Source organism: Equus caballus, chromosome 11 (assembly GCF_041296265.1).
Source record: "Equus caballus isolate H_3958 breed thoroughbred chromosome 11, TB-T2T, whole genome shotgun sequence".
NCBI classification, from domain to species: Eukaryota; Metazoa; Chordata; class Mammalia; order Perissodactyla; family Equidae; genus Equus; species Equus caballus.
In genome coordinates this window covers 11,766,514-11,794,504 of record NC_091694.1, presented here as the reverse complement: position 1 = coordinate 11,794,504, position 27,991 = coordinate 11,766,514, and the positions used below count along the sequence as shown (strand labels likewise).

The 27,991-nt window shown below is 39.7% G+C and overlaps 2 protein-coding genes and 1 long non-coding RNA gene across 8 annotated transcripts in view; 1 reads left to right on the top strand and 2 right to left on the bottom strand.

Annotated features, from left to right (window-relative positions):
• The window catches only part of ABCA9 (ATP binding cassette subfamily A member 9), a 65,222-nt gene extending 63,637 nt beyond the window's left edge, over window positions 1-1,585 (bottom strand). For 2 of the 5 annotated variants that reach the window (XM_070226984.1, XM_070226987.1), the window contains exons 1-2: window positions 1,147-1,585; window positions 551-838 (exon numbers count right to left, since the gene is read on the bottom strand). The gene's annotated coding sequence lies outside the window, so the exon portion shown is untranslated. Of the gene's footprint in view, window positions 1-449; window positions 958-1,146 lie in introns of those variants that run through there. The other 3 variants (XM_070226985.1, XM_001916991.5, XM_023652147.2) reach the window with 3 other exon arrangements.
• Window positions 798-25,530, top strand: LOC106783075 (uncharacterized). Its single transcript, XR_002811372.2, has 3 exons — window positions 798-1,370; window positions 3,753-3,796; window positions 25,410-25,530. It is a non-coding gene; the product is annotated as an uncharacterized lncRNA (long non-coding RNA).
• ABCA6 (ATP binding cassette subfamily A member 6) overlaps window positions 20,690-27,991 on the bottom strand; it is a 64,012-nt gene continuing 56,710 nt past the window's right edge. For both annotated transcript variants that reach the window (XM_005597238.4, XM_023652146.2), the window contains exons 36-40: window positions 25,457-25,576; window positions 25,116-25,256; window positions 24,553-24,632; window positions 22,686-22,741; window positions 20,690-22,557 (exon numbers count right to left, since the gene is read on the bottom strand). In XM_005597238.4, coding sequence (XP_005597295.1) covers window positions 22,456-22,557; window positions 22,686-22,741; window positions 24,553-24,632; window positions 25,116-25,256; window positions 25,457-25,576 — 499 coding nt within the window. In that variant the 3' untranslated portion in view covers window positions 20,690-22,455. The remainder of the gene's footprint in view (window positions 22,558-22,685; window positions 22,742-24,552; window positions 24,633-25,115; window positions 25,257-25,456; window positions 25,577-27,991) is intronic.

Below are 27,991 nucleotides of genomic sequence, written 5' to 3'. Positions count from 1 at the left end.
CTAGTTTTCAAAGAATAAATAACATTGCACAACGAATTAGATCAAAATTCTTATACATTTAGTATGATAAACAAGCTCAATAAAAATATCGCCCTAAGTTTTCTTGATGAAAATATTCTCAAGCCAGTTAAAACATTTCAAAATTCAGAAAATCATGTATACCCCCGTGCTTACAAATCCTCTGGCAGTAAAATTGAAAACAAATAAAAAAGAATAACTACTTCTAATAACTTGGGAAATAGCTCATACTTGCAAAAACGCAACATAAAGTTCCATTCCTTTAATTTATCCAACAGCCTTATTTGATAATATATGCTATTTGTCCAAACATGCTTTAGTCATAGGGTAAAAATGAAAAACAAATCTTAGTTCTCCAACCGGTTATTTAGCTATACAATATAAAATGCTCAGATGATTTGAAAAAGCCAAACAACTCACTAATAACTTACTGCATTTAATAGTTTCCATCCAAATGTTTGGCATTCCCTGTTTGAAGTTGTATGTTATTCTCCCATATGCGAAACAACCACAGTTTTAGAGGTTAACTTACTCTCAGGAAAGCTGGAGCAAGAATCTAGAAACAGTTCATCCACGGGTCTCTGCATGTCCTGGAGGAGAATTCACATTCCTTTTGGGACACCACTACTTCATGCTTTTAATTTCATGTTTATTGTGAATAGTTCCGTTTTAAACTGATTTCCGAAAAGGATTATGGTCTTACTTCAGCCAGGCTGCCAAAAACTCTCTGCTCACATCACATGGTGACTTCTTTACAGTTTTCCGTTTCTTTGACTCCTGGCCAGTTCCTCAGCAGGGAGTTCATAGTTGCAGATGCTGGCTGGACATATCAAAACATTAGGAGATCTCAAACCAAGCGAATCTAGTCTTTCTTAACGAGCTTTTTCATACAAGGCACTGATGGGAGAGTTGACCCACAATATAATCTTTTAAAGAAGTATAAGAGGCAGAGCAGAGAGAAGGAAATAGAAGAGTTGAGGTTTTTGTTTAATGATAGCTATAAACATACAAACCAGGTCAGAAAGTGACTCAAAACTGAAATGTAGGTCTTAAAACCTGGATCTAGAAATATGGCAATGAAGCAAAGTAATTTTTTTCAGGATAACAAAATGAGCTCTGGATTTTCACCTGCATCTCAGTTGCATTGCATACACGCCAACTGCAGCATCTTTCTTGGAGGGGAGGATAGAAGAATCCTTAAAGCAATGTCATAAAACTACCTGCATTCCCAGGACCTACAGGCTCGTTATTTCTGCAACAAGTCCCAGAAAACACACTACTTTCTCTGTAAGAAACCAGTGATTGCCAGTACATCCTATTTTCCGGAGAAGTACAAGAAACATTTTTAACAGGTAAGAGCTGCCATTCTATCTTTTTTGAGCATCTCACATAAGTCGAAGACAAGGCAGTTCCCAAACTTCTTGTAATTCACAGAGTTGGTCTTTGGCTGTAGGAGAAGAGTAGAAAAGAGTCACTATCTTTTTGCTTAGAGTCTGCAAGCCTGTTAAGTTCTTCTGCACTCTCATTACTTCCTGAATACACAACCGAAGGGGACACAATGTGCTATGCGTGCAATTCTTAACTCAAATGGACTTTTATCTGTCTCCCGTTGTCCATGATAATCGCATGAAATCTTCCTTACTATTTCCCATTCCCTCAACATTTATTCAATCATAGCTACTCTTTTGATAATTATATGAGATCCAGACATTGTTCAGCAAGCAAAGTAGAAACAGACTGAACTCATTAATGCGAGAGACTGTCTAAAAAAAAAGACTTCTGATTATTTCTGCATGTCTTGTGTCTTCTGTAGAAGGCACAAAAATTCTCGCATTTAATAACATTGCCAGCATTCTGTACACAGAGAATATAATTTAGAAACTTTTTTCAGTAACTTGTTTCCTAGAAGAACTTTGTATCCAGGATAGTTTGTGGATTCTGGTCCTCTAGGTGGCTTCTGAACTCTATTCTTTTCTTCAGCGTGTTGGCCTCCTTCTTCATATGGACCACCCTGTAATCTCTGTAACACCGTCCCAGAGCAAGCCCACCCTTGTTAGTCTTATTTTTCAACATTTTCCTTGACCAAGTCATATGTCTTCACTCTTCGAAATAAACGTTGGTATCAGCTTGCCAGTTAAAAAAAAAAAAAGGTCCTATTGGGATTTCAAAAGTGGAATGGCATTGATTACGTAACATCATGGTGCTTGCTTAGCAACCACGGATGGCACTTACTACATGCAAGGCACTGTTGGGGCCAAGGGCAGGCTACCCCAAAATACCCCACAAGAGCATACCGATTATTTTTAATTAAAGTTACTTGAGAAGCAAAAGGGGCATTCTGCCCTCCTGTCTCTGTTCCCCTTTACAGCAGGAAATAAATCTCCCATGTGAAAAATGCTCTGCCTGCATCCTTATCACCAAAGCTGGGGAGTTCAGGGCCGAGATGCCTACATAAACAAGCCTTGACAATTTACTGCCTCAAGCCTAAACTCTGCTTAAATTCCTTACTAATTATGTATCTCAAATCTAAATTTCTTTGTCCTGTCATTCCTCACAATTTATTGTTTCTTTGTGTAAAAAATGTATAGATACTGTCTGCCTTGTTCACTCTCCGAGCATCATTTCTGTATGATCTCCAATATGTACATATTAAACTGGGTTTTTCTCCTGTTCATCTGGTCATGTGTCAGTTTTATTATCAGTCCAGCTGTAAGAACGCAAGAAAGGGAGAAAGGGGATTTTTCCCATCCAAACAGCACACTTAAACATTATTAACACATTTAATCCACATAATAATCTCATGAAGCAAGCACTATCATAATCAACCCCATTTTATAAATGAGAAAAGTGAGGGCCAGAGAATTTAAATAACCTGCCCAAATTCACATAGCTGTTGAGTAGCAGAACCTTGGTTACAATCCGGACAATCTCTGGTCTATAAGCTAAAATAACAAATGCTGTCCAGTCTTGTTTGTGTCCGTCTCTGTTCATTCAATGAGTCTCACTTTTCTCCTTGCCTCTTGCTTCATATATTTTGCAGGAATATTCTCTTGTCCCAGAAGTCTTACAGATTTCATGTGATGTACTTTGCATTGGGCTAAAACATTCCTCTTGGATTATATCCTGGCTACTTGTACAGAATACTGGGCACCATGGGACCTGTGTGCAGCCCTCAACACTGTCAAAAGCAGAAAAACCTGACTTGCAGAGAGACGAGAATAAAGCAGCCAGCAGCCTGATAAAGAGAGAGACTAAGAATGTCTGTTCATTCCCAGGAACTTTTCTGTCCTTTTCATTATTCCTCAGACCTAGCTATGCTGCCTGCATTTGGGTTTTATCAGATACTCTCCAAATTTTATTTTGTTTCTTAAAAATACAAGAAATTAATTCTACTTGGTCCCCTTTTATGCCTTTTCTTGTTTTTGGCTTGAAACATCCTTGTATGATATATTCCTGCCCTCCATTCTTTCTATTTGCAGTTCCATTTCTCAGGTACATTTTGGCCCACCTCTATTATCTGCCTACAGGATGTCTTTTTGAAACAGTATAATTTTATTTTTCTTTTCACTTAGTCTGCAAATCTTTTACTTTTCATGAGGGAATGTAAGTCCCTAGGATAACCAATCCATTTTGTCCAATCATCTGATTTTATAGTCTCTAAATCAAGCTTTCCTGTGGTTTTCCATTTCTCCATTTCCACACTGATCATGGTTTTTCTCTGTTCCTTTTTTTAGGTTCCCCTTGCCCTTCTCCCCTCCTCCCATCTGGAAAGTTCTGGGTGAGTATTTTCTGGTATTTCATTCTACTAGTGATCACCCTTACATGTTGACAAACATATTTGAACAGATGTTACTCTGGCAATGTGAAAAATCAGCCTCATCTATCTTCCCGCCCACGACCTGCTGTGCATTGCTTCCATCCCACCCCTTGCAGGATAAGTCCTTCAACATATTTGACTTTGGAACCTTAGCTATACTTTCTGCTGTGCAATGCTGGACAAGTCACTTACCCCGGGAGCTTCAGTTTCCTCATCTGTAAGATACAGAGGATAAGATAGGATTGTTAAACAGAAACCCACAGGCCCAAAATGGTATTATGCTAAATCCCATGATATCAATTTCATACCAAATCTAATTGCAGTTTCACTTTCCCCAAACATGTAATCTTAATCAACCAGTCTGGAATTTTCTGGTCAGTACCAATGAGGTAATCTGCGTGAGCCCTCCCTATTCCCCCATTCCCAGAGGAAGAAAAGTCAATCTGCATGATAAAACCCTTGCCTTTCCCTTCCCTCCAGAGAAAAGATGTCCTGGCCCAAAATAATCCTTTCTTTTCTTTTGCCAATAACTTCCTTGCCCTGCCCTCCTTCCCATAAACTTCACATTTTGTATAACTCCTTGGAGTATCTCTCCACTTGCTAAAAGGGATGCTACCCGATTCATGAATTGCTTAATAAAGACAATTAGTGCTTTAAATTTACTCACTTGAATTTTATTTTTCAACCGTATCCAATGGAGTTCATTTAGGATTAAAAAAAATTTAGAATTTTAAGGGTAGGATAGGTAGGAAAGGATACATACATTTAGCACAGTATCCAGCATTGAGTGAGGACTCAGTAAATGCTGGCAATTATACTCTCCATAGCCGTGCCAAAACTGGAATCATAGATCTTTTTAAAAGTTACTAATCTGATTGATAAAAATTACTGTTGTTACCTAGTGAAGGCTCTCTTTCCACCTGTGCACACAGAAGCTGATACTGTGTACATCGTTTTTGAGGGGGAAAAAAGAGTTTGTTGTTTGTGCATTCAAGTGGTAAGGAGACAGAAGGACAGCCTCTCAACTCTGTCTTCCTGATCCAGGGTATAGGGTAAGGTTAAGGGATTGGGGAGGGCAGGCTGGTGTGCAGAAGTGCTAGCAGGATGAGTTTTCATTGGCTCTCTCTTCTGCACGTACTCCTGGGTGGCTCACAGGCCCAGAAAAACAGCCTTAGCCTTCTGTTGTTAGGATGAGGTCAGCAGAGTAAACAAGGGTGAAGTTTTTATGTAGATTTAAGTCGTTTCCTTCTCTGAGTTTCTAGAGATTTAGTCCTCTGGCTCAGAGAGGAAGTCACCCTTACAAATGGAAATTTATCTTATCAATGTAAATTTTCCCTACAAATGGGTAACTCCTCCTAGGTCTTCAGAGCTTTTTCCCTGTGTGCTGTTTCTTAAAAGTAATCAGCCTAAAATAATTCGTGTGCCAAAGAGGCATATTTTGGGGTGAGAAATTCTGTTCCTGGTCCTGTGGTTACACTACTACTTGATTTCTTAGATTACTTGTCAAACATATTTGAATATAATTTTTGGCCATGTTGTAAACTATTTGACTGATAAATCTGTCCATTTTCTCCACCTGTATTTCTGTAATTCTGTCATCCTGAATTTTCGTTTATATTCTTGTTTGGACCCTGACTGAAAATGTCTTAAATTATTCACTTTAAAAATACCGTGTTGCTGCCTTCTCACATTTAGTTTTGCTGGTAAGAATGCTTACATAGCTTTGATTCTCATTAATTTGAGGTATTTTTTTTTTTCTCTCTAGGAAATTTTAGGAATTTCCCTTTCAGCACAGGTGTATAAGACTTCATGACAATGTGCCTAGGTGTAGGTTTTGTTTTTTGTTTTTTGGGCTTTTTTGTCTTACAGGGCATTTTGTGGTCACTTGCAATCATAGAACTTGTGTCTTTATTTTAAGTTCTGGGAAATTTTCAGCTAATATGTTAATCAAATACTACCTCCCTTCTAGTCTTTCTATGTACTTTTTCCTGGAAGTTTATTAGGTATTTGAGACCTATTGTCTTGGTTACCATGCAAACGACATGACCTGCTCACCACAAGACAAAAGCCAATCCATCAAGAGGCAAGATGGTGGCAGAAGAAGGGCATTTTATTAAGCAATGAGCTAGCAAATTGGAAGATGGTGGACTAGCATCCTAAAGAACCATCTTACAGGGGACACAGAATCTTGAAGCAGCTATATAGACCAGTGGGTTATAGGGGAGGGGTTAGGAAAGTTAATCCTCTGGTGTTACAGACTAGTAGTCACCATACCAGATCTTTCAGTTGTCATGGATATAGGAATAGACAGAATCTCTGTCTGAGAGCCATCGCATTCCCAGGGAATTCAAAAGAACAAAATTATCATCTTATCACAGCTGGGAGGTACCTACACAAGCAGGGGCCATAAAATCTACAGAGCATGTATATCTCCTGGAGGGTGCATATCCTACTCATCTAGTTAATCAGAGGGAATTCAAAGTTCCAATATGGTTTCTTTTCTATAACATGGCTTCCCTTATGTCAACCTTGTGTTGTATCAATTCCCCCCTTTTGTTGTTTATTCCTCCATCTTGAGGGATATAGGATGATGACTGCTCTAGCTTCTTCCTGCTGGTAAGGGGCATAGGTTGTTCCATCTCATTGAACCAGTCTCCTACTAAGACAGTGATGCAGGTGGCCTCCCAAAGTTAAGCCTATATTGTGTAAGCAATAATGGTATTTAATAGGAAGCATTTCTAGAGAAACAAAAGGAGAAACAATCTTAATAGTTGAAGCAAATCATAAACCAGTCTCTGAGCACAGGGGACAGCCAGTCAAAAACATTTATAAGTGTCAGAGTCAAAGTATTTTGCAGTTTTAAATGTCTTTGAGGATGTCATCAGATGTTCAGGTATCTTTCTGAGTGGCTTACAAAGCAACAGACATAAGTCTCTCTTAAATTCATATCAAGTTGTCCAGCTTCAGTTTGCAGGGCTTCTGGAAAAAGCACAGTTTCAGTTCTCAATGATTCAAATGAAAATGATGGAAACAAAAAATTGAAAACATTGGTTTGCATATTTGTAGTGAGACATATCAGGAGACTGGAAGAATTCAGGATTCAATCTAGTTTACAGATAGAAAACAAAAACCTCACAGTTTCTATGGCAACATCATTTTTCTAAGTTCACCACCCTCTCTCTCTTTTTTTTTTTTGGTGAGAAAGACTGGCCCTAAGCTAACATCTGTTGACAAGCTTCCTCTTTTTTGCTTGAGGAAGATTGTTGCTGTGCTAATATCCGTGGCATTCTTCCTCTATTTTTTTTTGTGTGGGATGCCACCACAGCATGGCTGGATGAATAGTGCTTAGGTCCACTCCTGGGACCCTAACCCGTGAATGCCAGGTGCTGAAGTGGAGCACACAAACTTAACAACTACACCACCAGGCCAGCCCCTGTTCACCTCATTTTCACCAAAGATAGCCAAATTAAGACTAATTGGTTTATGAAATAAGTCTGGTTTCAATAAACTTGATACTATTATTTCCATAAGTACCCCAAGAATAGCAATTGATCATATACAGTCTTTCAAATCTTGCAACCTTCTGCTGGAACTTTCTACAAGAAAGCTCAGGTTGAACTTTAAAGGCCTCTTGAGGCCAGCAAAGCCAAGGACTTGTCATCAGAATCTGCCTGTTATACATATAGATTTGGGGGATTCCTCTCTTCTCTTGAGTTTCCCCAAAATATGCTGAGGTTCCTTATACCTGTTAGAGAAGTAAACTTCTTCACTCACCTGGTAAGGTTGCTAGGAATTCTGTAAGCAAGGTATTAGACCAATATTTTCATGTGGCTTTATTTTATAAAGTCAATCTTTGTTCCTCAAAAGCTATCTTGTCATGTCTGAGTCTGCATGTTTCTCTCAAATATGACATTCCAGTCAAAGCTTTGGTAATATAACCAGTGTTTCCAATTGTGTCCTTTTATAAGGGGAATAGATTCTTATTAAACTTACACAAATAACTGCATTGCCATGAAAACAATTCTTACTCACTAAGAGTTTCAAATTCTGAAGGGATCAAGTAGGGGGAGAAAAGAAAAATACTTCAATTTCACTTAAAAAGGCATAATTTTGCCATGTTACTATAAGTCATAGTTAGCTTAAGAGAAAGAGAAAAAGGTTTCCTTAAATCTGGAAAAAACAAAACATCAAAAAATCAGCAATATCTCAAATGACATGTCATAAAAATTATAATCATCCTCATCAGTTTATTCAGTCCTGTGTAATCAATTCTTGATCTTATTCTTCTGTTAGCAGTTTTATGAGGCCATAAGTTTCTTCATTAGAGTTCTGTAATTTCTTACCCAGTTCACTTTTATGATCTGAAAGTTTATCAGAAATCTGTATTCTAGAGTAAGTGTTAGAGTCCTCTCCTTGAATCTCTCTGAAGATGAAATACATCTATAAAAACATCAGAGTTAGATAACAACTATCTAAAAATGACAAAAGACTCAAAAATGGCAATTGACAAAAAAATTTCACTATTTCTGTGACATACAACACTTTAAGGTAATAACTAGAATTATGGCTCTCAACTAGGACAGATTAGAATTTTAGGAATGTTATATAATTTTTAAAACATTTATATCAATAACATTTACCCATATAATACAACCTAAGAAGGTTTATCATCACTTATTTTACAATGCTTCCCATGAAATTTAACATACCAAATAAGCCTAATTAGCTTAGTATCTTCTTATTTATAGGAAGAGAGAGAACAAATGTCTTTGAGCAGTCCCAGGGGTCCTCTGAAATTCTCAAAGAAAAATTTTTTCCTTCAGGTCAAAAGAAAGACTTCATTTAGGATTTGAATTTTGGGGGAAGCTTGTCAAAAATTATTAAAAGGTTTTAAAACACTTGGTCAAATAGGAAACAATGCTTACTGCAAAATGATGTTCAGTTATCCATTCAAAAAAGTAACAATAGAAACAGTCATCAAGGGGCCAGCCGTGTGGCCGAGTGGTTAAGTTTGTGCACGCTGCTTCAGTGGCCTGGAGTTTCATCAGTTTGGATCCTTGGAATGGACATGGCACCACTCATCAGGCCATGCTGAGGTGGCATCCCACATAGCACATCCAGACACTCACAACTAGAATATACAACTATGTACTGGGGGGCTGTGGGGAGAAGAAGAAGAAGAAAACAAAGATCGGCAATGGTTGTTAGCTCAGGTGCCAATCTTTAAAAAAAAAAGAAAGAGTCAAAAACCTTAATAGAGAGATCTCATCTTTTTGAACATAGGAAATTATCTTAACAAAGCATAGATTTTCTGTCTTTTGGGTAAACTTACTCAAAAATAAAGAGAAATGTTTTATAACTTCTATCAAGAGCAAACTAAAAGTTTAAGAAAATTATCCCTTTTAAGAGAAAGAAAACCAAATTTTAATTTTTGTGATAGCTTACATTTTATATTAAAACTCATTTGCTTACTTAGATTTACTTCAATCTTAGTCAACTTGACCATGCATAAAACTCTTTTTTAGGGTTCTTCTTCCACAAACCTATATCTTTCTTTTTACATTCAGAATTTGACCCATGGCTTCTCTTTTTTTTTCCCACCTACTACTTTGGGATAAATTTATCTTTCTTAAGAAAACAAACAAAAATATTTCCATTCTTTATACCTTCTTTACTGAAAGCATACATCTTCTTTTCTTTGAATACAAATATGTTTTCATTCTTAATTTTTAGTAGAATTTTTGACCCTTATAGACCTTAGTGAAAACTAAAAAATTAGCACTTATGAATTGTCTTTTATATTAGCATTCTAAACACTTTTCATAATTTATAGAAACATGCTACTTCATAGTACAATCATTTAATAAAATACAAGACATGTTTACTAATAGACCAAAACATTTTTTAGTTTCTCTGTAATAAGAAGCCAGAATTAGATAATCTTAGACATGTTTAGCAATAATATTTCAGTATTTTTCTTCTTCTTCTTCCTCTTCTCCCCAAAACCCCCCAGCACATAGTTGTATATTCTAGTTGTGAGTGCCTCTGGTTGTGCTATGTGGGACGCCACCTCAGCATGGCCTGATGGGTGGTGTCATGTATGTGCCAAACAATTTTAAATAAGCTTTCACTTGCCAAAGATTGTTTTATATTATGTTAACTTGAAAGGCACTTTTGTTAGTTTCCATTACATTTGTATAAGTGCTTACTTTAACCCAATTGAGTAGAGCTCTTTAGAAATTATACCATCGGGAAGTAAGTTATCACACATATATAACTATATAGACACACATACACAGAGACTCTACAGCTATTGTTTTAAAATTATTGCCACAATCAAGTACAGTAATACAAGGCTCCCTAGTAATGAATCTAAATTTTGTTTTAAGCCTCTTTTTTTACTAATATTTGTGGAGAAGACACTCAAGATGCTAGATTTTTGGCAAGGGTGCTCCTATGGCCGTTTTCTTTCCTTTTTCCTTTTTTCCCCTTCGGTCCTAGGAATTAGTGATGGGCTAGATATTCCCCAGAGGGTTTGCAAGCTCTTTGAGGTAAAAGTAAAGGGTGAAATCTGAACTGCCTCTACAGCTGCACTTCCAGTCTCCCAAGGGTATTTTTTTAGGGACAGTTGCTCTTGATTCCTCAGAAATTGGATTGTAACTCAAATGACGTTACAGGTTGGTCTACCTGTCCAACTACACCATTCCTAATTTGTTTCTTTCCCTCTGGAGTCTTAGTTTTATTTTAACTTAGGGAAGAAGGCCTAATAAATTCTTATCAAGCTCTGAATATCAGCTTCCCATTTGGCTGAATTTCTTATCATGAGTTGCTAAATCCTTTCAAATATCTTGTCGAGTTTCAGTTGGGACAAACAATAACTGTACCAGGCTATATTAAACAGCAGTTCCCCAGAAAATCTCTGAGTCTCATTGACTTTATGAGGGGCTCATTTTGGGCCCTCCTTTGAACATAGATTACGGGATGTCCGTAAAACCATGACCTAATAGACGTTTCTCTTACGTACCTTTTATGACAATTTTTTATTAGCTTTTTGTAACAAAACCTTCAGTTTTTCTAAGTGCAGTTTTAAATGATCTTATCTAATGGAACATTCCTTCTAATGGCCAAATTAATTACCCCGCGGCTGACGGCAGTATAGTAGGACCCCTCGTGGCAAATGGGAGTGTAACCTGCATTTCTGTCAAACCATCTCTGACCACAAAATGGAGAACAACCGCGTTTTTGTCCCACTGTAGTTTTGGGACCCTCCTAACCTGAGGATTATCAAACCAAGCCCTCAGGACACAAAACAAGTTTGGCAAGATTCTGCTGTTCTCTGTAAACATCGACAGCTTCTGAAAACCTCCTGTCAAAAGGTGGAGCCCTTGACTCTTTCAAGATGAAAGATTTTTTCCTTTTTCCTTCATTTGGAGGCTCAAAAAGAGCCCAAAATGGCCACCGTAATTTTATTTTAATTTTTTTTTTGCTGAGAAAGATTTGCCCTGAGCTAACATCTGTGGCAATCTTCTTCTATTTTGTATGTGGTTTGCCACCACAGCATGGTCTGCGCCTGGGATCCAAATTCATGAACCAGGGCCCCTGACACAGCACACTGAACCCAAGCACTATGCCATGGGGCCGGCCTCTGTCCACTTTAATTTTAAATTATCCTAGTTTATCTTTCCAGCTGTTTATAGTTATCCTCATTTTAGGAGGCTTTTTCCAAGGTGGCTGCAACAAGCAAGGTAGTTTCTAAAGAGAGTTTGTTATAGTCACCAAGGAACTAGGTCACCAAGGAACTAAGTCCCCAAACAGCCAATTTTAATAAATAAAACAGTGAGACACAGACAAATGTGAACAGACTTTGAAATCCAAGACTCTGGTACTCTGGGACCGTACCCTGGAGCTTGGGACTCTAACATTATCCTTTTGCGTGCCCCAGTGGCTGTAACCCATTTATGTTGTCTCCCTTAAACCCTCAGTCCTTGCTTAGAACTTTAACCAAGCAAAAAATCTCCACAGCAGGACCTCTAACCCACAATTCCTATGAGATATTCAACAATTTTAGGCATGGGCACGTTTTAACAAGGTCATTCACCCAAAAGACATCTGATCCTGGAGCTGTTTACAAACACAGACACAGAAACACCAGACACCGGTGAACTGGTTCCCAGATTCCAGGTGAAGTCCTATAACTCTTCCCATTCCAGCAGTGTGCCTTATTAGCCAGATGACCACCCTCAAAAGAAGGGGACCCCAGATGGAGGGAAAGAAAGTTTTCAGTGGTGCACACCTGAGGCAACTTACCCTACTCCAGCCATGAGCCTGTTGACCTTCTAGAAGTAGCCATTTCTCTTTCCACTATAGGAAGCATTGGAGACAGCTGGCAGTGGAGGGAAACCAACAGGACCCACACCCAAGGCAAAGAGAGCCTCAGCAGCTGCTAGGGACTTTCCCAAGAATTTCCCCCAAAGTTGGCTGGCTGCAGGCAGACTTATAGATCCCATCGTCATTGCCAATTTCTGTTACTACGCAAAGGGCATGATCTGCTCACCAAAAGACAAAAGCCAATCCATCAGGAGGCAAGATGGTGGCAAAGAAAGGGCATTTTATTAAGTGATGAGCTAGCAAATTGGAAGATGGTGGACTAGCATCCTAAAAACCATCTTAAGGGGATCACAGAGTCTTGAAGCAGCTATATGGGCCAGTGGGTTATGGGGGAGACAGTTAGGAATGTTGACCTTCTGGTGTTAGAGACCAGTAGTTGCCAGATCTTTCAGTTGTCCCAGATATCAACACAGAATCTCTCTTCAAGGGTCACCACATTCCTACGGAACTCAAAAGAACAAAGTTATTGTCTTATCACAGCTGGGAGGTACCTACCCAAGCAAGGGCCATAAAATCTACAGAGTATGTATGTCTCCTGGAGCATGCATATCCAGCCGAGTTAGTTAATTAGAGCTCACTCAAAGTTACAATATGGTTTCTTTTCTACAATATGGCTTCCATATGTCAACCTTGTGTTGAGCCGATATCATCTTTGCCTCTACTTTTGTCCACGTACCATCTTGAAAGTGGAAAGCAATCCATTTTCACACCACATATAAACAATCTTTCTGGCACACAATTTTTATTATGTCACTCCCTTTGCTACCTTCACAGTGTCCTGGTTTTGTAGCAAAAGCACAAGACTTTTTATTATCTGGTCCCTGCTTCTCTCCAGTCTTCCCTTGCCTTAACCCTTCCTCTAACTCCAGTCATATTTAGACATGATCATTGTTTTTTTAAATGAATGTAAAGCATTCTCATTCACCTCTATTGGCTCTTCTGGAATCAATCCCTTGTGATATTATAACTTATAATAAGAAATATATATTTGGTCTTCAACCTAGCTCCTGGCATAGAGTTCCTAAAACATTTGGAATTTCCTGTGATAAAAGCAATAATGGTGGCCTTTGTTATGTTAATGAAGCGACATTTGGAAAATCCTTAGTTAACCTAAGGATAGAGGGTGGTTGCCAGGGAAAGAAACCATGTGATTAGAGGGTTAGCACAGGAGAGAGGGGATGAAGGTTGAATCAGTTGCCAATGGTCAGTGACTTAATCAATCATGACTATGTAACGAAGCCTCTGTAAAAACTCAAAACACAGGTTTTGGAGAGCTTCTGGGTTGGGGAACATGGGGAGATCTGGGTAGAGTAACTCAACTACAAAGGGCATGGAAGCTCTGCATCCTTTCCCCATGCCTTGCCCCATGCATCTCTTTCATCTGGCTATTCCTGAATTATATCCTTTTTTAATAAATTGGTAATCTGGTAAGTGAAATGTTTCTCTGAGTTCTGTGAACCACTTTAGCAAGTTAATCGATCCGAGGAGGGGGTTGTGGGAACATCTGATTTATAGCTGGTTGGTCAGAAGTACAGGTAACAACCTGGACTTGAGACTAGAGTCTGAAGGAGGGAGCAGTCTTGTAGGACTAAATCCTTAACCTGTGGAATCTGATGCTATCTCTGGGTAGATAGTTTGAGAACTGAGTTGAATTAGGACACTCGGCTGGTATCCTGAGCATTTCTTGGTGGTGTAGCGAACTGGCCCCCTCCCCCCATTGGAATTGGTACCAGAACCTGTTTACCCCTTCTCTCAAACGGGCCTTCTCATATTGGCTACGTATATCTGCCTAATTCTCACTGTCTTTCAGGTCTCAGGCCTTACCTCTCCTCTCACAGGAGCCTTCCTGGCCCTCTTCCCATCTGGGTTAGATGCCTCTTCCAGGTGCTCCCTAGCACACCGTGGTTACTGTCGTTGCAGTATGTACTCCTCCATATTTTAAACTAATCATGCTCATCTCACTTCCACCATAGATTGTACACATCTGAAGGGTCCTGCAGAATCTTTATCACTGTGCACATCACAGAGCCTGGGACATGAAAGTTGCTCAATACATATACTTTGAGTTTTAAATGTATAATGTTGGATATGAGATGGGGAAGCAAAAAGAAAAGCATCATTTATTTTTTCTAGAAGGCTGGTTATAAAAGAAAGGTCATTGGTTGGATGCTAGCCAAAATGAGTTGTTTTGGTCAAAGGTAGGGTTTTTAAAAGATGGTATTTAGAAGGGAAGGAAAAAGGAAAACGCTGAAAAAACAGGAAAAATAAAGTAACAGATGGAACATTGCTTTTTGGAAGGAGAGTGGGGATAAGAAGGGATTGGATCAGAACCAAGATGAGAGGACAGACTTGAAAAGGAAAAGAGAGAGTTCCTTTGTCACAGGAAAAAAAGGAGGTGAAAGTGAGAACCGAAAGAATTTTTAAATATGACAAGATGAAGGAAAGATTTCACCCCTGAGGGTTAAGATATTTTTCTGTAAAGTGGGAAGCAGACTCTAAGAACAGACCAACAGATGTGCTTGGCAGCTGAGGACAGTGTTAGCAGTCTGGAAATAGCTGTGAGGAGAACGGAAGATGTTTACCATAGACATGTTAGGAGCTCTCAAAGCATGTTGAAAGCCCTGCTGGGGTCGGCAGGACTCCTTAAAACTACAGAAAAACTTGTGAAGTTTGCCTTTGATGAATAAATGCAAAGCAATGAGGAAAGTTAATATATTGAGGTATAAGAGGAAGCCATTTGGTTTAAAACTAATTTGCCTTGATCTTGTTTTTCCAGAATGGCCTGATGTGGCCTGTCAAGCATGCCTTGCACATCTGTTTTAAATATTTACAATATCCTAAAGCAAAGAATGCCGCCTTTAAAGATAGGGATGTTGCCTCCCTCCCAGATCAGCATTTGTTTAAAGATAGGCATTTCTTCCCAGAAACTAAGAGTCACGCTGACCTGCTGTGTATATCTTGTGACCACTGACCTGCTGTGCTGGCAAAACATCTCGTGAATGTAGTAAAAAGAGATATTCTTGTCATATTTGATGTATGTTCCTTGTTCCAAAATCGTTTCTAACCATGCTGTGCACTTACCAGAGTGCTGCCTTCCCTGGTGAAGGTCATTCTCCTGGGCCGTGTAGCCCGCAGATTGGATCATATAATAAACTCACCCCAATTTTGATTTATAGATTGATTATTGATTATTTGTGTTGACACCTCTGAAGTGATGTTAATGTATTTTCAAAAACCACTTATCATTGACTAAAATCTTTGGTATATCAATAAAGGTGTCAATAAAGGCTTTTTATAATTCAGTCTTGGCATGCTTCTGTTGGGATCACTCAAATACAGCTTTCCTTTGGATAGTCATAAGTATAGGGGCTGGCAATATTCCCAGATGTGGATAAGCTTTTCCCCCCAAACCCAAATAAACTAACCAAACACTGGGCTTCCTGGTTAGTCCTAGCGGTGGGTAACGAAAGCAGTTTAATTTTGGCCACTTGTGGAGTATTCCAGGTAGCTCCTGCCTAGGTTATTCCTAAGAATTTTACCATTAGGGTAGGTCCTTGGACCTTTGCTGAATTTGTTAACGAGCCTCAGTTGGTTGTGTGAGTTATTGCCTTCAAATCAGTCCTAGCCTGCTCTTCAGTTCCCAACATTATCATGCGTCATCAATGCGGTGTACTATTACACTGGGGACCAAGTCCACATCCCTTCTGATCAAATTCTGACAGTAAGCTGGAGAGTTGTGATAGCCCCATGGCAACACAGTAAATGTCAGTCAGGATCCTTCCCATGTGAAAGTGAACTGCGGTTGGCTCCTCTCCAAGACTGAGACAGAGAAGAAAGCATTTGAGAAAACAGTCACTGAGTGCCAGTCTCCTTTAGACTGTTATGTTTTTTTTGTATAGTCCAAACCATGGTCAGAACTGCTGAGGCTATGAGCAGCACCATTTTATTAAGCCTCAATAGTCTACTGTTAGTCCCCACGAGCTGCAAGCCTTTTACACAGGCCACACAGGACTATTGTACAGAGAATTCATCAGTGCCAGCGCTCCAGCTTCTAACATGTCATTAAAGTGGTGATCTCTTTTTGCCCACCAGGTATTCCATATTGTTTTAAGTTAACCACCTGCGTGGGTTCAGGCAGAACTAGTGGTTTCCATTTAGCGTGTCCAATTAAGACTGGCCTGAAGGAGGACTTTCATGCCTCTCTTCTCAATACTAGGTAGGGGAAGCAATCTCTGGGCCGACATAATGTCTATCCTAATAATAAATTCAGGTACAGGAGACTCGATTTCCTCATATAAAGTTTGTTCAAAAATCCCAATTTTCATCTAAACTTTCACCTCAATCCTGTTAACCTCTGCATCTCCATTTCCGCCTGATCTAAATTTAGCCGCCATTAAAACATCACCAACAGTTTTCAAATCACGGTGTTTTGGGCTCCTGTGTCAAGGAGTCCCAGAAAAGTCTCTCCCTTCCTACCCCAATCTGGCCATTTTATCCACACACGTGCATATGGCCTTGGGTCTCTGCCAGGTTGAGCCACAAGACCCTGGCCTCTCCTTCAGTATTTACCTTGATTAATCTGCTTAACCAAACCCTAGGAGGTTCTGAGTGGGGTTTCTCATTGTAATTTTGTCAAATTCCTCCAAACTGGGGTAAATAGAGTGGACTTGTTTGGGGCCTTCTAATGTTGGGGGACCAGCAGGGAGTCCCATTGGTCCACCCAACCTTCAATAGTGCTGCATCAACACTATTGTTTCAACACCATTAATGTCTGCCACATCCATCTCATTTCTCAATAACCATCTAAATAGTTTCTTGTATCAATTCCAATAGGAACGTTCCCCACACCCATAAGAAATTTCTCAGACACCAGCTGGATGCCCTACAATTCAACTCAATTCTGACACCGTCTACCCAGAGATAGTATCAGGTCCCACAGGTGGAGGGCTCAGTCCCACAAGATTGGCTGCCCACAACCCACAGTTCAAATGCCAATGGCAAGCCCATGTTGTTACCTGTACTTCCTACCGATTGGCTATAAATCAGACATCCTGCAACCCTTTCCTCAGGTTTGATTAATTTGCTAGAGTGGCTCACAGAACTCAGAGAAACGTTTTACTTACTAGATTACTGGTTTATTATAAAAGGATATAACTCAGGAATGCTGTGGAAGAGATGCATAGGGCAAGGTATGGGGAAAGGGGCATGGAGCTTCATGCTCTCTCTGAATACACTACTCTCCTTGCATCTCCACGTGTTCTCCAACCCAGAAGCTCTCTAAACCCTGTCCTTTTTTGGTTTTTATGGAGGCTTTATTACATAGGCATGATTGATTAAATCATTGGCCATTGGTGATCCATTCAACCTCCAGGACCTTTCCCCTCCCTGGATAGTTCCAACTCTCTAATGACATGTTTAGTTCTCCTGGCAACTAGCTCCTTTCCTTAGATGGGTCCAAAAGGCATGTCATTAACTTAATAGGAGACACCTTTGTTGATCTCATATCTCTTACAAAATTCCAAGGGTTTTAGGAGCTCTGTGCCAGACATGAGGATGAAGACCACATATATATGTATACGTCTTATTATAAATTACAATGTCACCCCATCTAAAGATTTCTACCTTGCTGAGACCAGTCCCTTGACTCTCCTTTCTGTCTCTCCCATTGTCTTTTTTAATTACTTTGGTGACCTCGTGTAGGGTCGTGCTTGCCCAGCAGTAGCCTACATGCCCTATAGCAACCATGTGTCCTTCTGGCCCCCTTCTGGGTGTGCCACCAACCATCTGGTATTGTAACAATCCAGGAAGAACATCACATCTTGGAGGAACGCAGAGCCCTTCTACATGAGCTACTGGTCTTGGAATGCTGGTCCTGGAAGGACGGTCCCTTTTGGCAAGCATGCAGGCTTTGTTCCCCTGCCATTATAAGCAACCCCCTCTGTATTCACGGTAGTGAGTGCAGGTGCACAACTCTGTCCAGTCGGCCACTCCTGGACACTCCCTCTATTGAGGTCCCAATAAACCTTTATGTCTCATACACTGTCTCCGGGTCTTTTCTTCGGTCTCTCTGCTACCTATCCCACACTGCTTGCACAGCTGGGCACGCAGTCAGACACCTTGGTATCAGTAAGATCCATGGAGGGAAGCTGAGACAGCAAACTGATAAAACTTCTGACTGTTGTTTGATTTTGCAAGAGCAACATCACATGGGGCGCCCTTCTAAAAGGGGTCCCCTTGATCACAGCATTTACTGTAAACTGGTAATGGGCATATTCAGCGGGTGAATATCCCAGTCCTGGTAAAGCCAATCCCACATGGCTTGCACATGAAGCAGATCAGCTGCTTCATCTGAAGTGTTCTGCTAGGCATTTACAGGGGGAATTGGGCAGTCCCCCATCTCAGGATAAACACACTTTATAGTGGCTTTTATCCAGTCCACCAGGCTGACCTTCCCTCAGGAACAATCTTCTGCATGTCTGGATCACTTATAGCCATCTGTAATTGGTCAATAGTGAACTGTGGGCCCTGTATTGACCCAAACACGCTCTTCCGTCTATAACATTCGAAACGAAAGACATAGCCCCAAATTAGTTACTCTCACATTCCATTTTAGTAAAGGTTCCTCAGGAAGCTCATGATACCCATCCACAAAATGAGGCAACTCCCGCACACTGTATCCCCTGGTTTCAGTAGTTTCTTGGTTTATCTGCCACCACACTGACTACATTTTTGGTGACCAGAGGCCTTCAAGATACTTTCTTGGCATGATTTTTCCCTTTGTGGGCAGCTTTGAGTTTCATGGCCAAATCTCAGACTGACTCAAATCTGAGCTTGGTCCGGCATCAAGTGTGCACTCAGCACTTTACCTCATTCTGTCATTACAGATAACAATAACGAAGGGACTGTATGTTTAGCATGTTTCTTAGTATTTCGTGTTTTCTTGCGTATCCAATTAGTCAGCTCCGCAGGAGTTGGGTCTTCTCTCATCTCTAATTCCACTGGTACCCTTTACCTTTCGCAACTGATAAAAGCACAGCTGCAGTTTACCCCATGGGTGACTAACAAGCCATCCAGGCAGCAAAGGCTCCTCATCCTCTGCCTTTCCCTTCTTTCTTCCCAAACCATGTTTCCATGAGCCTGAGCCGTTCAGGCAAATCCCACTTCACTGACACTACATGTCTAGGAAAAACACATTATGTTTTCCTTTGCTCTCACATTTCATTTTTGGCCACTAAATGTGTGGGGTTTTTCCCCATACTGACCAATTCTCCAACACCAGCTGGGTGTCCTACAATTCAACATAGTTCTGACACTATCTATCTGGAGTTAGTGTCAGATTCCACAAGTTAAGGACTCAGTCCCACAAAACTGCTCCCACTTTAGACAGCAATCACAAGTCCCAGGTTGTCACCTGTACTTCTGACCAACTGGCTGTAAATCGGGGTTCCCATGACTCCCTCCTTGGGCTCAACAATTTGCTAGGACATCTCACAGAACTCAGGATAACATTTACTTATGTTAACTGGTTTATTATATGATAAAGGATATGAAAGGATTCGGATGAATAGCCAGATGAAGAGATACATAGGGTGAGCCCTGGAAGGGTCCTGAGCACAGGAGCTTTGGTCCCTGTGGGATTGGGATGCACCACCCTCCTGGAACATGGATGTGTTTGCCAATCCGGAAGCTCTCTAGTATTTTGGGGATTTTTATGGATGCTTCATCAGGTGTAATCAGTTATTAATTCCATTTCCAACCCTTCTCTCATCTCCAGAGAATGGGAGGTGAGGCTGAAAGTACCAAGCTTCTAATGATGGCTTGGTCTTTCTGGTGACCAGCTGTGATCCAGGAGCCCACCAGAGTCATCTCATTAGAACAGAAAATGCTCCTATCACCCAAGAAATCCCAAGAGTTTTAGGAGCTCTGTGTCAGGAAACAGGCTCAAAGGCCAAATATTAGGAGGAACCAAGGGCAGAGACCAAAATATATCTCATTCTTTTATACAAGCGAATACAGAGAATTGCAGCCAAGATCAGCTGATCTGGAGCAGGAGCCACTAGAGGCACAAATTGGTAGGAAAAAAACACTTAAATGGTAATTACGATGAATTGCTGGAGGCTGAGTGTGGACTAGGAAAGAGTGACACACTTCTGGGGCCAATATTATTAGGGGGTGGCAGAAGCAGGTGAGTGAGTGTAACTGGAGCAGGGCAAAGGCTATAACCCTGGAAGGATATGTCTACTGCTTGAGATCTGGAACTAAAATGAGGGAGGAAGGGAGGAAATCCTCTAACCTCACTCTTCTGCCACCCTCCCATCTCCTGTTGCTATTTCCTATTGGATTGGTCAAACCCAACCGGAAGCCAACCATCAATGAAGGAAATTAGGGATACAGTGTCCAGTGGTCAGCCTCCTCTGGAAGGGATATGTTAGGAAAATAGAGAACAAAATCAGCACAAGATATGCCTTCCTTTTTAAAAAATCTTTTCCTTTGTTTTATTCTCATCTCCATCTCTTTTCATACCCATTTATTTGCTCTTAAACACAATCCTAATAAATACCCAAGTTAATAGCTTCAAAAGCAACTATATTATTATGGTTCTAGCAAACTATGTCCAGTTTAATATTTTAAAATATTCATACCACATCTGATATTGATTATTCAGTACTTTGTAAACATATTTCTATAACACTTAAGAAAGTTTATAATTTATGAAAGGACACAAGCAAAGATTTCATCATATTGTTAGGTGAAATGGTTATATGTATGTTGTGACGTTATACATTTGAGCAAGACAAGAGAATTTATTGCTTGAGGTCTAGAAATAATTTAAATTCAACTCTCACTGTAATATGGATTTACTTTTATAGAACACTAAAGGCTCCTGAGTAAACAGTAAACTATAGGTGATTCATTGTAGGTTTGGAAATATAATACTCCAGATATAATTATGATATATGTAAAATATACAGATACAATATTTAATTGTATAAAAAGCCTGTAAAATGGATAAGAGAAAGATTAAAGCACAAGAATAAATGAACAAAGAATACAAATAATTAACACAAAATAAAATGCAAATATAAAGCTTCAATCTCACCATAAGTTAAAAAGTAAATTAAAACAATTTCAATGTTACATCAGCAAATATGCATATATACTTAATTAGGAAATTATATGTACTATAATGACTCCAACTATGTAAAAAATGCACTAAGGAAAAAAGGAAATAGTTGATTTTTTTTGGTGTGGAGAAATTGTGGTGATTCTTTTATACCATTTTATTCAATTTCTATATTTTTCTCCAATATACAATTTTCTTCAATGAGACTAAAAAATTTTCTTTTAAGTTATATAACACATCTCCAAAAACACAGCAGCAAGAATACTGCTTGGTCTTCAAAAAATTTTCCAGTGATATTCAAAATAAAATGACTATTGTTTAAGGAAAAAAATAAAATAATCTGTAAAGCTGACAGATTTTTTTTTAATTGAGGAATACAAAAGATATGCACACGTGTATTTATATATGCACACATGTGCCTACACATATATAAGAGAGAGGTGATCATAAAATAGCAGTAAATACACAGAAAACCATCAGCACCCCCCATAATCATAAGAACTCAATATAATGTATTCAAATTGTAAAAGTCTGAACCAATGCTGCTATGACTCCCATTGTTTTCAATGGGTATATTTGAACTGCTCTTCCAATGTACATGTTTGTTCATTTGCGAGTTCAAGGGACTCCAACCCTGAGAATTTTAAAACAATTTCTGAACAGGTTTCAGAGGAACACTCTTGGATTGTGCTTATGTATTAAAACAAGCGCATAAACCCAGTGTATCACATACTGGCATGCAACAATCACACAGCTTCTGGCTGTTAAATACATCCCTCACATATTTCAGCAAGGGAACTTTTTAGTAAATATCCTATTTCTAAGTCATACTTTAAAAAATTCCAAGTTTGTGGTATTATTTCCACAACACCCAGTGCCTGGCTCTTCAGGTATCTTAAGTAATATTTTGTATTGCCTTTATCACAGATTTTCTATCACCCCTAAATTTGAGGGGAGGAATAATTTCCAAATTTATCCATTCATTAACTAAATACACAAGATATACCTAATATTGATGTTGTTGATTTTTAAAATTATACATACTGCTAATTATTATATACAACAGAAGCTTATGTGACATCAACAAAGACTTGTTAGGCTTGAGGTTTTAAGGGTCTTCTGAATGAGAGAGGAGTTTCCATCTCATGCTTGTATCAACTTCTTCAGCAAAATTTCCCAGCTCCTGCTCCTTAGACAGCTCCAGGAAGGCCTAAATAGGAGACAAAGAAGAAGGAAAAGAATTACCAAGTTGTGGATTGTCTTCCAAATACACAAGAAAAATGCAGCTACTTTCAGGTGAAATTCAGTGATGAAACAAAACCACAAAGGTTGACCCACCTTTTCCAGTGTGCACTGAGAGAGGCTGTATTCTTCCAGGTTAAAGTTATATTTCACTGAAAAAAAAAAAAGACTAGTAGTAGAGTCTTATAATTTATTACCAAGAATTTTTTCAAAAGCATACAAAATAAAAATGCAAATCATTGATATAGGAATATAGAGCTGAATCAGCAAATGTTTGGTGAAAGAAGTCACAGAATTAATATGTGTATATTAAATTAATCTTGATATTAGAATTTTCTTATATTGCATTTTGATAATATGTGTTTTCTTACTTAGTATATGCATCCTGGGGAGATGTGGAAGTTCCCTGAGGGACTGCGTAATTGATTGATACATGTATTCTTACACGTGAGGAAGACTTCAATCCCATTCCATTCCCGTTAAAAGGACCCACTCCTTCCGTGTGGGTGTGCTTCAGCCGGTTCATCTCCTGGACCAGCTGTCTGCTGGGCTTCCCCACACGAACTCTGCATGACACTAGTCACCAGACTCACATGTTCACAAGTCCACAGTTCACCATTTATACGTTGAGTGTCTTCCATGTATGAGCCACCCTTAGGTGCCACAGATAGAGCAATAAAGAAAACAGACAGAAACAAAACCCCTGCCTCCGTGTATTTGGTGTGAGGAATATGGACGTCAAATAAGCACTTAAATATATAATAAAGTAAATATTGATAGCTATTATGGAAAAACAATAAATCAGGTAAAGGAAACAGGAAGTGCTGGCACTCTTTTGCACCGGATAGTCAGGGAGGACCACAGCAATAAAGCAATAATTGAGCAGAAACCCGAAAGAAGTGAGGAAGCTGACCAGCTATTTAGGAAGTAGAATTCCAGGAAGGATTAGCAAGTGCAGAGTCCTGAGGTGGAGTATGCATGTCTGCAACATTTAGGAAGAGCTAGGAAGTCAGAGTGTCTGGAGGAGGAGGAGTGAACCAGAGAATTATATTTATATTTATATTTATATTTATATTATATTATAATTATATCCATTATTTATATAATGAGCCAGCACTGTTCTAGGCTCTTCACAAATGAACTCATTTAATCGTCCTAAGCACCCTGCCATGTAGGCGCTGATGTTATCCCTCATTTTAGAGGTGAGCCATCTAGACGTGCAGGGATTGCCTAGCTTTACTCAATGTCTCCTAGCATGTCAGCAGCCGTGCTGGGATGGGATCCCACAGAGCCTGTGCTAGTTTGAGCTCTTCACTACCATGTTGTGTTGAGAAACTACACAAGATGGCCTGCTGTTGAGAATGACCCAGTTAAAAGTGGGAAAAAGATGACAAAGAGAGGGAATGGACAATTTCAAGCGGCCAGAGGAGTTATGCACAATGCAGGGGACACACTTAGCTAGAGACACAGACAGTTCATCATCGTTAACAGGAAGGCAGAACACAGCACAGGTGCAGGGAGGATTTCTGCTGCCTTTATTTTGTCAGTGAAACATAAAGCAAGGGAATCAACTGAGGGAGAAAAGCAGGAAGGAGAAGGCCATGTAAGAGGAGGAGTGAGGAAAGAAGTTAGGACATTTGGTGTGAATGGATTGTGCGCATGTGAGCAAAGCAGGTTGGACTAAGGGGCTTTCTGAGGTTAATGTCCTGAATTCACAGTAGAACCAGTCAAGCACGATTGTGTGTTTTCCTGCAGCTATGGTCTCTGCGCTGGAGATTAACCACTTCATTAGAGTTGGACTCTCCGAAGTTGGGGTTAAATCCCCCCATTATCTACCATTAAAATTCTTAAAATCATCCCCTACTGGGCCTATTTTCAAACCACACAATTATCTCCCATTATATTATTATCCAAGTCTGAACTGATTCTTCAAAAGCTTTGTTTAAAAAACGGTCATTCTTACCTGCCTCTAATTTGTGAAAAGCCTGAGACAGAGGGTGAGCATCCGCCACGGGCAGTTTATAGAGCACGAAGGAGGAAAATCTGGGAACGGGAAAATGTCATATTTGACCTTGAGTTTTAAGGGGGAAAAAATGACCATCAAAATAAATATTGATATTATCAGCAATTTTCTTTTTAAAATAAAAGTAATGCAATTTTTTTTAATGTATGGCTTACGTATGAAATAAGTAATTTATCAGTGGACAAATCTTAGAATGGCTTTGGTTGCCAGCTGTTGGAGACAGCTCTAGAAGTGATCCAGCATAGTTACAGTTATGCTCAGTTTATGCCAACTGTGTTCTCGTTGAACACAGAATGAACATAGGGTGTCCCCAAGCCTCCCTGGGGGGCCACAGCTTCCCGGGTAGCTCCCAAATCTCTTATAATCTAAAAGACTCAGCAAATCAGTTTTTGAAGTCCCTAACTTGATTATAAAGTCAAATAACCCTGAAGTTCTCACAGAGCAGAAAAGGAACCCTGAGGGTAAAGCCAACAGAAGTCTTCATAACCAAAAGTTCCTTTCACCTTTCCTTCTGCACAGCCTGTGGGAAAAGCTTCAGAATCTCAACGTGCACCAAAGTCACTTGAGAACTTTCCTTTAGTTTTAGTTCTAGAATGTAATCCTTGCCAAATTTGCTTTTCAGGTGTTGGATGGATCCGACGCATCTATGGGCAAGAAGGAAAACATGTTGGGAAAAAATATTACTCCTTAAATTTTGTTATGTTGTTCTTAAATTTCAAATGTAAGGGAAAGGACGTCACTAAGGGAGCTGAAACGAAGAATTCCAGGTGCTCATAGCGATTTTTCCCTTTTAATAGGGAATCTCATTTTGGGGGCCAAGTGCAGGCTCTGGAAAGACACTTACCTGAGTCTTCCCGACACCATGATGGCAACGCGGTCACAGACGGCCTCAGCCTCAGCCAGGTAATGGGTGCTCAGGAGGGCCCCTCTCTCTGTGTTTTTAATGGCTTTCTGGATTGTTTGCCTGAAGTAAGCCAAAACATTAACACCATTAAAAGAAAGGGGGTAGGCAAAAAAGAAAGAGGGGAAATTTTATAGAAAAAAATACAGTTTGTGAATCATATTTAGATACTAATTCAAAAAAAAGCCCAGGAAATGTGAATACTAACTAGATTTTTGATAACATAAAGAAAACTTCTATATATTTTTAGGTGTGCTAATGGTGTTCTGGTTAAGTTAAAAAAGAAAGGGAAGACTTCATATCCTTTGGAGATACTAACTGATACTTATAAATAAAGCATATGCTACCTAGTATTTGCTTCAAAATAATTGGAGAGTGGGGAAAGGAAGTGGGTGGAGGCATAAAAAGATTGGCCCTATGTGGATATCTGTTGAAACTAGGTGATGGGTATAAAGGGTTCATAAATGACTTTCTTCACATTTGTGCAAAATTTCCATAGCAAAATTCTTTTAAAAGGTTGGGAAGGAGGTCAGCACCATGGCTGAGTGGTTAAGTTCATGCACGCCACTTCAGCAGCCCAGGGGTTGCCAGTTCGGATCCTGGGCATGGACCTAGCATGGCTCATCAAGCCATGCTACGGGGGCATCCCACATAGAAGAACTAGAATGACTTACAACTAGGATACAACTATGTACTGGGGCTTTGGGGGAAAAAAAAAGAGGAAGAGTGGCAACAGATGTTAGCTCAGGGCCAATCTCCCTAAAACAAAAAAAAAGATATACTTTTAAAAAAAAAAGTTGGGAAAATATTGGACAGTCACAAATATAAAACTGGATTGGTGCCGGGAGCCGTGGCTACATCATTTGATTGGCTGTTTGACAGGGTCCAGCTGATTAACGCCGAGGGGTGCAGGGTCGCCCCTTGGTGAAGAATAACCGGCCGGCCCCTCACATAGTTCTGAAACCTGTGCTGCTTCTAATTGCCCTTCATTCCTTTTCCTTTCTTAACCTCCAGTTTTCACTCCTTTGGGTGGCTGCTTGGGAGGCACTACCTCCCGGGAAAATTAGATATAGTAAGAGAATGTGACCACCTGCAGGTAACTTTCAAGATATTTTTCAGTTAATTAACGGAGGAGCACACAGTCCCATGTGAGACAAGCAGAAAGGAATCCTGCCCAGATAAGACGTCGAGTTAGGTTTACGGCCTCCATCTGGTTAATGTTTCCTTCTCCGTCCAGTTCTTTGTCTAAATATATATATATGCATCGTCCTTCTAAGTTTGCTGGCTAAGTGGATGATCAAGAAGTATCTATATATTATTCTTGACCCTCTGCTTTCTGTTGAACTGTTATAGAGGTTTTCTCCTAAAAGCAATAAATAATAAATAATTGATGAGTAGAAAGGCCGAGGGGTGCAGGGATGCCCCTCGGTGAAGAATGGCCGGCCGACACCCCTGATATTCTCTGAATTATATGCATGCTTTCTATCAAGGTTATGTCTATACTTATTTCTGTGTTTTATTCTTGAAGATATATAGTTTAGCTTAGCTTTTCAGCCCTTTACTTTACTAACAAAATGATATTTTCTCTGGCAGTGTGCTTAAGGGACTGTTAGCTCTGCAATCTAAAAGACAAAGGAATGCTTTCACCCCCTAAAGGGCGCGAAAATGTAAAGATGTTTAACTGCCCGCTGAGAATGCAGATAGCCCTGGGGATAAGATACCCTGGAGTCGCCTTTTGTTCCCATTAACCATCTACATTAATGGCTTAAATGATTGAGGGAGGCAGGGATGGCTCCCCCAGGATGTAAACAGACGGAATGCTGTCCTGTCCGGAGGCCTGGACCTTCTCTCTTTGATTTAACTTTACCACGAATCACAGCAGATGTCTAGGTACCTATCTCTTTTAGCTTAGAGACAACAAACACTAGTTAATTGTGGAGAAGACTACCATTAACCTTATGCTCTATAGAATAGAATGCTAATAAATATTCTTGTGCTCGTTTTTTACTTCCTTATCTCTCCAAGAATATTTGTAGAGCTATTTCTGTACTAATCCTGAAAAATATAAATACGACACCTGTGCACAGTGAAGTTGGACTTGCTAATACCAACCCAAGTATCAAGTCCCCTTTATTTTCCGCTCATTGCGCCGACGCCGTCCATCCCTCAGGTACCTGGACTCAGCCGGGGCGGGACTCCGGCAGATTGGAGAATTTTATTAACCCAAATGGAAACTCAGAGATGTGAAAGTCAAAAGAATTTAAAAACTAAGAAAAACTGGATGAACAAATTTGACAGATTAGGTGAAAGGAGGAAAAGGGGAAAATAGGGAATTTAAGTCAGTAAGTTACTAGTTTCTAAGGAAACTGTTATAGACATCGCAATAAAAAAGACAAAATTAAAATACACTCCAAATTATAAGAAGTAAAACTCTAGTAAAATACCTAGAGGTTTGTTTTTTAATGTGAATACCACATG